This window comes from Amblyraja radiata, chromosome 8 (assembly GCF_010909765.2).
Source record: "Amblyraja radiata isolate CabotCenter1 chromosome 8, sAmbRad1.1.pri, whole genome shotgun sequence".
Lineage (NCBI taxonomy): Eukaryota > Metazoa > Chordata > Chondrichthyes > Rajiformes > Rajidae > Amblyraja > Amblyraja radiata.
The window spans coordinates 82629904-82640820 of NC_045963.1; the positions used below are offsets into that span (position 1 = coordinate 82629904).

At 44.3% G+C, this 10917-nt stretch overlaps 1 protein-coding gene across 1 annotated transcript in view; it reads right to left on the minus strand.

Moving 5' to 3' along the window:
* LOC116976544 overlaps positions 1-9498 on the minus strand; it is a 105718-nt gene extending 96220 nt beyond the window's left edge. Inside the window, exon 1 of the mRNA XM_033026433.1 lies at positions 9306-9498. Coding sequence (XP_032882324.1) covers positions 9306-9365 — 60 coding nt within the window. The 5' untranslated portion in view covers positions 9366-9498. The remainder of the gene's footprint in view (positions 1-9305) is intronic.
* Between the last annotated feature and the right edge of the window lie 1419 nt (positions 9499-10917).

Consider the following 10917-nt stretch of genomic DNA (forward strand, 5'->3'; position numbering starts at 1 on the left):
AGCTCTATCTAATTCTCTCTTGAAAGCATCCAGAGAATTGACCTCCACTGCCCTCTGAGGCAGAGAATTCCACAGACTCACCACTCTCTGTGTGAAAAAGTGTTTCCTCGTCTCTGTTCTAAATGGCTTACTCCTTATTCTTAAACTGTGGCCCCTGGTTCTGGACTCCCCCAACATCGGGAACATGTTTCCTGCCTCTGGCGTGTCCAAGCCCTTAACAATCTTATATGTTTCAATGAGATCACATGCATGCTCGTACAAACTCCGTCAGACATTAGTCAGGAATGAACTTAGGTCTCAGGCTCTGTCAGAAAGTAGATCTGCTGCTGAGCCACCATGCCGCCCTCTATTCACGAGGATCTACACAAATCCATTATCATTGTTCCTATAACGTTTAGAGTCATAGCTTTAAGGCCAGATGGGGAATGTTTTGAGAATTGTGCGGGGCAAGATTTATTTTTTACACAGAGAGTGATGAGTGCCTTGAATGTGCTGCTCGGGGTAGCGGTGGAGGCAGATGTTTGAGGTTTGAGATAGGTCTACAGGGAATGGAAGAATTCCATGTTCCAGACACCCACCACTCTATTTAAAAAAACTTGCCCTGCACATCTCTTTAAATGTTTCCCCTTTCACATGAAGACAGATGCTTTGCTTGCCTTCATTGGACAGGCCAGGACATCATGTTGCAGCTTTGTAGCACTTTGGTTTGGTTGCTTGGGGTGGGAAATTGCAACCTTCACATGGTCCGCCCTGTTTCGACGAATGCAATCAACCCTGCGTGCACAATCAAATAAGATCAAATAGAACAAGTTGTCCTACAACTTTCGGCTGTGCACGCCATACACAAGAAGAAGAAGTAGGCTAGGTTGCTCCAACGTGACCCTTATGTTCTGTGCCCCGTCCAATGAAGGCAAGCTTTCCATATGCCTTATTTATCACTCTGTCTACTCGTGTTATCTATATTTTCAGGCAGCTATGGACTTGGACCCCCTCTGTACATCCACGCTGTTAAGGGTCATGCCATTAACTGCTCTAGCCATGAATTGTACATGAAAATAGGTACCAGAAAATTCATAATTTTGGCTGACATTTCTCTTGCTACATATCTCCTCCAAGACACGCATGAAGTCTTTGGCAAAGAGTCACGTAGACTTGTCCCAGCTAATGCACTTGTGTTTCTGTCATACTTTGGAAACAATTGCATTGAAAGTATTGCAATTCACAATATATGCAGATCTTCAGTACCTTTATCATTTATATAATCATTTCCATGTGTAATTCCATGTCACCAGACTGATTCCTGGGATGTCAGGACTTTCATATGAAGAAAGACTGGATAGACTCGGCTTGTACTCGCTAGAATTTAGAAGATTGAGGGGGGATCTTATAGAAACTTACAAAATTCTTAAGTGGTTGGACAGGCTAGATGCAGAAAGATTGTTCCCGATGTTTGGGGAAGTCCAGAACAAGGGGTCACAGTTTAAGGATAAGAGGGAAGTCTTTTAGGACCGAGATGAGAAACACACAGAGAGTTGTGAATCTGTGGAATTCTCTGCCACAGAAGGTAGTTGAGGCCAGTTCATTGGCTGGATTTAAGAGGGAGTTAGATGTGGCCCTTGTGGCTGAAGGGATCAGGGGGTATGGAGAGAAGGCAGGGATGGGATACGGAGTTGGATGATCAGCCATGATCATATTGAATGGCGGTGCAGGCTCGAAGGGCCGAATGGCCTACTCCTGCACCTATTATCTATGTAAGCAAACATTATATAATTACTGTGATGTAAATGGAAGACAAAAGCTAGATAGTGGAGACGTGACTGCTTTAATTATTTTGCAAATTCACTTGTGTTTTAAAACTACATTCAAACCACATGAGTTAGCTGTGTTGCTTCAGGGCAAGTGTAGACATGTTCTCTGCTTCTACTGTTTGCCAACAAGCCGCACGTAACAGCTCAAGGGGGTGGAGTGAGGAGGTGAGTAACTGTGCAATTGCAGAGAATGTATGCAAGTGATGTCACGTGTGAAATCAACCAGGCTGCAATGGTTTATCTAATGGTTGACCGTGTTGAACAATGTTATCTCCTACTTTCTTTATTTCTTCTTTAAACGTTGGAGATGCAGCTTGGATACAAGGCCCTTCGGCCCACTGAGTCCAAACCGACCAGCACTATCCTACACACTAGGGACAATTTACAGAAGCCAATTTACCAACAGACCTGCCCGTCATTGGAATGTGGGAGGAAACCGCCTGTCCCACTTAGCGATGTTTATGGCATATGCCGGCATCATTGATTGACCTAAATTTGCTGCGTGATGCAGCGTGACACAGCGTGATGAGGCGTGATGCAGCGTGACACAGCGTGATGAGGCGTGATGCAGCGTGACAGAGCGTGATGCGGCGTGACACAGAGTGATGACGTAATAACGCGTTTTTTTTTCAAATGTCGCAACATTTTTTTTGTCGCCGCAGGATTTTGAAATGTTCAAAATCTTCTGGCGACACTGATATGTCGCCGAACAAAATCGCCAAGTGGGACAGGCCCTTAACACTATACTACACACACTGGGGACACTTTACATTTATACCAAGCCAATTAAGCTGCAAACCTGCACGTCTTTGGAGTGTGGGAAGAAATCTGAGATTTTTTAGAAAACCCACGCACGTTACAGGGAGAACGTATAAACTCTGTACATACAGCACCCGTAGTCAGGATCGAACCCGCTTCTCTGGCGCTGTAAGGCAGAAACTCTACCGCTGCGCCACCTTGCTGCCTTTCTTGGTTTCCTATTGTTAATTCCCGATGTTGGGGGAGTCCAGAACCAGGGGCCACAGTTTAAGAATAAGGGGTAAGCCATTTAAAACGGAGACGAGGAAACACTTTTTCTCACAGAGAGTTGTGAGTCTGTGGAATTCTCTGCCTCAGAGAGCGGTTGAGGCCGGTTCTCTGGATAATATCAAGAGAGAGCTAGGGGCTCATAAAGATAGCGGAGTCAGAGGATATGGGGAGAAGGCAGGAACGGGGTACTGATTGGGGATAATCAGCCATGATCACATTGAATGGCGGTGCTGGCTCGAAGGGCCGAATGGCCTACTCCTGGACCTATTGTCTAATTCCCCACAATCTCCATCTTGGAGCGCTACATTTACCCTAGCTAGCCGCTCCCTTTTCATAAATATCCACTAGATATCCCTAGTGGTCGGTGTTTATTCTGATATAACTCCTAGCTTTCTCTAATAATTAATTACTTCCCTTCTCACCAACTACTTACTCTCTTGCTGCTGGTTGTCGAACAATTCTCATAGAAACATAGAAATTAGGTGCAGGAGTAGGCCATTCGGCCCTTCGAGCCTGCACCGCCATTCAATATGATCATGGCTGATCATCCAACTCAGTATCCCGTACCTGCCTTCTCTCCATACCCTCTGATCCCCTTAGCCACAAGGGCCACATCTAACTCCCTCTTAAATATAGCCAATGAACTGGCCTCGACTACCCTCTGTGGCAGGGAGTTCCAGAGATTCACCACTCTCTGTGTGAAAAAAGTTCTTCTCATCTCGGTTTTAAAGGATTTCCCCCTTATCCTTAAGCTGTGACCCCTTGTCCTGGACTTCCCCAACATCGGGAGCAATCTTCCTGCATCTAGCCTTACCAACCCCTTAAGAATTTTGTAAGTTTCTATAAGATCCCCTCTCAATCTCCTAAATTCTAGAGAGTATAAACCAAGTCTATCCAGTCTTTCTTCATAAGACAGTCCTGACATCCCAGGAATCAGTCGGGTGAACCTTCTCTGCACTCCCTCTATGGCAATAATGTCCTTCCTCAGATTTGGAGACCAAAACTGTACGCAATACTCCAGGTGTGGTCTCACCAAGACCCTGTACAACTGCAGTAGAACCTCCCTGCTCCTATACTCAAATCCTTTTGCTATGAAAGCTAACATACCATTCGCTTTCTTCACTGCCTGCTGCACCTGCATGCCCACTTTCAATGACTGGTGTACCATGACACCCAGGTCTCGCTGCATCTCCCCTTTTCCTAGTCGGCCACCATTTAGATAATAGTCTGCTTTCCTGTTTTTGCCACCAAAATGGATAACCTCACATTTATCCACATTATACTGCATCTGCCAAACATTTGCCCACTCACCCAGCCTATCCAAGTCACCTTGCAGTCTCCTAGCATCCTCCTCACAGCTAACACTGCCCCCCAGCTTAGTGTCATCCGCAAACTTGGAGATATTGCCTTCAATTCCCTCATCCAGATCATTAATATATATTGTAAATAGCTGGGGTCCCAGCACTGAGCCTTGCGGTACCCCACTAGTCACTGCCTGCCATTGTGAAAAGGACCCGTTTACTCCTACTCTTTGCTTCCTGTTTGCCAGCCAGTTCTCTATCCACATCAATACTGAACCCCCAATGCCGTGTGCTTTAAGTTTGTAAACTAATCTCTTATGTGGGACCTTGTCTAAAGCCTTCTGGAAGTCCAGATACACCACATCCACTGGTTCTCCCCTATCCACGCTACTAGTTACATCCTCGAAAAATTCTATAAGATTCGTCAGACACGATTTACCTTTTGTAAATCCATGCTGACTTTGTCCAATGATTTCACCACTTTCCAAATGTGCTGCTATCCCATCTTTAATAACTGACTCTAGCAGTTTCCCCACTACCGATGTTAGACTAACTGGTCTGTAATTCCCCGTTTTCTCTCTCCCTCCCTTCTTAAAAAGAGGGGTTACGTTTGCTACCCGCCAATCCTCAGGAACTACTCCAGAATCTAAAGAGTTTTGAAAGATTATTACTAATGCATCCACTATTTCTGGAGCTACTTCCTTAAGTACTCTGGGATGCAGCCTATCTGGCCCTGGGGATTTATCGGCCTTTAATCCATTTAATTTACCCAACACCACTTCCCGGCTAACCTGGATTTCACTCAATTCCTCCAACTCCTTTGACCCGCGGTCCCCTGTTATTTCCGGCAGATTATTTATGTCTTCCTTAGTGAAGACGGAACCAAAGTAGTTATTCAATTGGTCCGCCATATCCTTGTTCCCCATGATCAACTCACCCGTTTCTGACTGCAAGGGACCTACATTTGTTTTAACTAATCTCTTTCTTTTCACATATCTATAAAAACTTTTGCAGTCAGTTTTTATGTTCCCTGCCAGTTTTCTTTCATAATCTATTTTTCCTTTCCTAATTAAGCCCTTTGTCCTCCTCTGCTGGTCTCTGAATTTCTCCCAGTCCTCCGGCAGATCAGAACAACTCATGTTCTGATCTGCATCTTGATTTTGCCATTTGCTCCCCAACCCACAATTCATAAACTGTGGCCCCTGGTTCTGGACTCCTCCAACATTGGGAACATGTTTCCTGCCTCTAGCGTGTCCAAACCCTTAACAATCTTATATGTTTCAATGCGATCTCCTCTCATCCTTCTAAACTCCAGAGTGTACAAGCCCAGCTGATCCATTCTCTCAGCATATGACAGTCCCGCCATCCCGGGAATTAACCTTGTAAACCTACACTGCACTCCCGCAATAGCAAGAATGACCTTCCTCAGATTTGGAGACGAAAACTGCACACAATACTCCAGTTGTGGTCTCACTAGGGCCCGGTATATAGTCCGGATCAAACCCGGGTCTCTGGCGCAGTAAGGCCGTAGCTCTACCGCTGCAGCACCGTGCCGCCCGATGCCATTGTAAACTTATAACCATATAACAATTACAGAAAATCTACTTCATTATCCACAGCTGTAATTGTTATATGGTTATAAGTTTACAATGGCATCGGGCGGCACGGTGGCGCAGCGGTGGAGCTACTGCCTTACTGCGCCAGAGATAGACAGAGTTGACGTGGATAAGCTTTTCCCATTGAGTGTAGGGAAGATTCCAGTGGAAGTGGTGGCACGGACTAGAAGGGCCGAACACTTACTCTCATCTAGTCCCATCTACCTGCACTCAGACCATAACCCTCCATTCCTTATTTTTAAATGATAAAATCGAACCTGCCTCCACCACTTCCACTGGAAGCTCATTCCACACAGCTACCACTCTCTGAGTAAAGAAGTTCCCCCTCATGCTACCCCTAAACATTTGTCCCTTAATTCTCAAGTCATGTCCTCTTGTTTGAATCTTCCCTACACTGAATGGGAAAAGCTTATCCACGTCAACTCTGTCTATCCTCTCATAATTTTAAAGACCTCTATCAAGTCCCCCCTTAACCTTCTGTAACTTAGGTGCAGAAACCCAGGCAACATTCTAGTAAATCTCCTCTGTACTCTCTCTATTTGTTGACATCTTTCCTATAATTTGGCGAGCAAAATTGTATACCATACTCCAGGATTGGCCCCACCAATCCCTTGTACAATTTAACATTACATCCCACTTCTATACTAAATATTCTGATTTATAAAGGCCAGCACACCAAAAGCTTTCTTTACCACCCTATCTACATGGGATTCCACCTTCAGGGAACTATGCACAGTTATTCCTAGATCCCTCTGTTCAACTGCATTCCTCAATTCGCTACCATTTACCATATACATCAAATTTTGATTTGTCCTGCCAAGATGTAGCACCTCACACTTATCAGCATTAAACTCCATCTGCCATCTTTCAGCCCACTCTTCCAAATGGCCTAAATCTATCTGTAGACTTTGAAAATCTACTTAATTATCCACAACACCACATATCTTAGTATCATCTGCATACTTACTAATCCAATTTACCACACCATCATCCAGATCATTGATGTACATGACAAACAACAGTGGACCCAACACAGATCCCTGAGGCACCCCACTAGTCACTGGCCTCCAACCTGACAAACAACCATCCACCATTACTCTCTGGCATCTCCCATTCAGCCACTGTTGAATCCATCTTGCTACTCCACCATTAATAACCACCAATTGAACCTTCTTAACCAACCTTCCATGAGGAATCTTGTCAAAGGCCTTACTGAAGTCCATATATACAACATCCACTGCTTTACCCTCATCAATTTCCCGAGTAACCTCTTCAAAAAATTCAAGAAGATTAGTCAAATATGACCTTCCAGGCACAAATCCATTTTGACTGTTCCTAATCAGACCCTGTTTATCCAGATGCTTATATATATTATCTCTAAGTATCCTTTCCATTAATTTGCCCACCACTGATGTCAAACTAACAGGTCTATAATTGCTAGGTTTACTCTTAGAACCCTTTTTAAACAATGGAACAACATGCGCAGTACGCCAATCCTCCGGCACTATTCCTGTTTCTAATGACGTTTGAAATATTTCTGTCATACTTCTAGTCTCAAAGTTCTTAAACACTGTAGCGTCTTATCTTGGCCTTAAAGGCCCATTGTCCTTATGATTTTGCAGAGGTTGGTCTTGCCTGGTGTCCTCCACCGCTGCTCCATGCTGCTGCAGACCACGTCTGATCCACCTGCTCGTCCGACCTCTGTGGGATCTCCAGTGGTCGGTGCCTGATCTAATCGCTCCCCTGACTGCTGCAGGGTATTCGGCAGCCCACACCACCGAACACGTGTGAAATCGTCACTCATCCCCCGCGGCCACTGCTCCAACTCAACGCACCGCGAGGCCTCTCGCTGCCAACATCCAAACCCCCACTGCATCTTCCAACTACACTGCTGACATCCGCTTGACATAATACCTAGTGTGGGAAGGAACTGCCCTCTGCCTCAGATATTCCCGATGTTGGGGGAGTCCAGAACCAGGGGCCACAGTTTAAGAATAAGGGGTAAGCCATTTAGAACAGAGATAAGGAAACACTTTTTCACACAGATAGTTGTGAGTCTGTGGAATTCTCTGCCTCAGAGGGCGGTGGAGGCAGGTTCTCTGGATACTTTCAAGAGAGAGCTAGATGGGGCTCTTAAAGATAGCTATGATCACATTGAATGGCTATGCTGGCTCGAAGGGCCTGCACCTATTGTCTATTGTCTATTGAACTGCACAAGCTGGTTTACACCGAAGATAGACACAAATGCTGGAGTAACTCAGTGGATTACTCAGGCAGCATCTCTGGAGAAAAGGAATGGGTGACGTTGTGGGTCGGAATCCCTCTTCTGACTGATCTAACATAAAACTTTACCTATTTGTTATTTAATGTAATCCATCTTTCCTCAGCACCATTCGAGACAATAGACAATAGGTGCAGGAGTAGGCCATTCGGCCCTTCGAGCCAGCACTACCATTCAATGTGACCATGGCTGATCATCCCCAATCAGTACCCCGTTCCTGCCTTCTCCCCATATCCCCTCTCCGCTATCTTTAAGAGCCCTACCTAGCTCTCTCTTGAAAGTATCCAGAAAGACTGAAAAATACTTGATAGAAAGTATAACAGCTAAACTCCAGTTGAGGATTGATGCCTTTAATACTATATGGAAACCGGTACTATTACAAATGCCAAGATTGATTAAGGATATACGATTTGATGAGCTTGCTCTGGTGCCTGTGAATAGGATGCTTTTATGATAGAATGTAAAGATGATTTGATGTGATAAGATGCTAATAGACGTTAGGTGATTTGTATTTTGCTATTTTCTTTTTTGTTTTTCTCTGTTTTGTTTTTATGTGTATTTTGTTATGTCAATAAATGTTGAGTTTTTTTAAAAAAAGGAAATATCCAGAGAACCGGCCTCCACCGCCCTCTGAGGCAGAGAATTCTACAGACTCACCATTTTATTCTTGGCCCTCTTATCAAACCCCCCCCACATTTCACCCAATACGACCACATCTTAACTTTTCACTCCAACTTTAGAGTTTTAGAATGATACAGTGTGGAAACAAGTCCTTCAGCCCAACTTGCCCACACCGGCCAATAATGTCCCAGCTACACTAGTCCCACCAGCCCACGTTTGGTCCATATCCCTCCAAACTGTCCTATATACCATGTATGTACCTGTCCAATTTGTATATGAATTTCAACCAAGCTGTCAATGCATTTACACCGCATCTGGCAGGATGCCTCAAAACTCTCTCTACTATCAATGAAATGGCTCTTTTGAATTGCAGCCACTGTTGTATTATGGAAAAATGTAGCAGCAAACATGTACTTAGCAACCTCTCGTCAATAGCAATTGCAGGTCTTTGTCAAATCAATAGGTACGAGGGGTAAGGTGATTGCAAAACAGGTTTGGAATAAGCTGCCGCAGGGAACAAAATGAAAGCTTGTCACAAAAGGAACTTAATCCTCTGTCTGATTAAATTCAATTCAGTCTGGATTAACGCAGACATCTACCTTACACAGACTTTATTATTTATTGTTAACCACCAGTAAACAACACATACCATTCCCAGGTATATTCCAGTCATGTTCCCAGGAGTTGGATTTTGGTACTTGTTCTGCATGTTGGAATGCCAGTGTGTTTACATGCGAACAGGCGTGTGGAGGAACGGTTTTCAGGCACAAGTCAAATGTTCTTCATCCATTTTGTACACATTCAGTTTCTTGCTCAATAAACGGTGTTCATGGATGAAGGAGAAGAGCAGGTGACTGTCAATGAAAGAGAAAATAAATATGATTTATGGAATCAAAACTATTTCTCTTTCGCTCCGTAAAAGAATAAAGAAACAATATCACCATAGATTAGAGCGTGGCATTTTAATTTATGCGTAGCAGGCTGACATCACTGGCAAAACAAGCATTCAATACCCATGCCTAATTGCCCCTGAGATAACAATGATGAGACATCACCTCAAGTCATTCCCAACTGCTTGGTATAACTGAATGGATTGATAAGCTAGTTCCAGGCAGTAAAAAGGCAACCACCTTGAGCGGTGCAGGCTCGAAGGGCTGAATGGCCTACTCCTGCACCTATTTTCTATGTGTGTGGAGTGAGAAACAGACTCCAACACAGACAGAATCACAAAAGACAACCCTGCAATTGCCTCGCCATCAACATTGCTGGAAGCTTTCAGAATTTAGTTTAGTTTACGGCCACAGCATAGAAATAGGCCCTTCAGCCTCCGAGATCACTTCCCAGGAGCCCCGGTGGTTGAAGGGCCTGTCCCACTTACGCAATTTGTTTTGGCGACTCATAGTCAACATGGCGACCAAAAAAAGGTACGACTCTTTGGGGGACTACTCACGACCATGCAGGCGTCAGTCACCCCACGACATGTCGCACACACAGACTGTATGATCGTGAGTAGTCGCCCAAAGTGTCGTACCTTGTTCTGGTTGCCGCTGGATTTTCAACATGTTGAACATTTTAGGCGACCTGCTGCAATTATGACGGACGGCAAATCACCAAAAAAATTGCATGTGGGACAGGCCATTAAATGCATCTTAGAGGAGAGCAACAACGTTTTGCTTTGATACTTATACATATATATATATTTTCTGATTGACATCTTCCAATAAAAATGTTTCAGTCTTCACTTTGTAACTATCAATAAATTTGCTTTTGTCAAAAAAAATGGAGCAGAAGAGGCCAAAAACAGCTGTATGAAATCTGAAGGTAGATACAAAATGCTGGAATAACTCAGCGGGACAGACAGGCAGCTTCTCTGGAGAGAAGGAATGGTCGAGACCCTTCTTCAGACTGATGTCGGGGGAGTGGGCAGGACAGAGATAAAATGTAGTCGCAGACAGCAAAACTGGTGGGAGAACTGGGAAGGGGGAGAGGATGGAGAGAGAGGGAAAGCAAGGGCTGCTTGAAGTTAAAGAAGTCAATGTTCATTCCGCTGGGGTGTAAACTATCCAATGGAAATATGAGGCGCTGTTCCTCCAATGGAAACATGTATGAAAATAGAGTTATAGAAGGTTACAACTTGAATGCAAGTTCAAGTCCAATTTCAAGTTCAAGTGAGTTTATTGTCATGTGTCCCTGTATAGGACAATGAAATTCTTGCTTTGCTTCAGCTCAACAGAACATAGTAGGCATTTACTACAAAACAG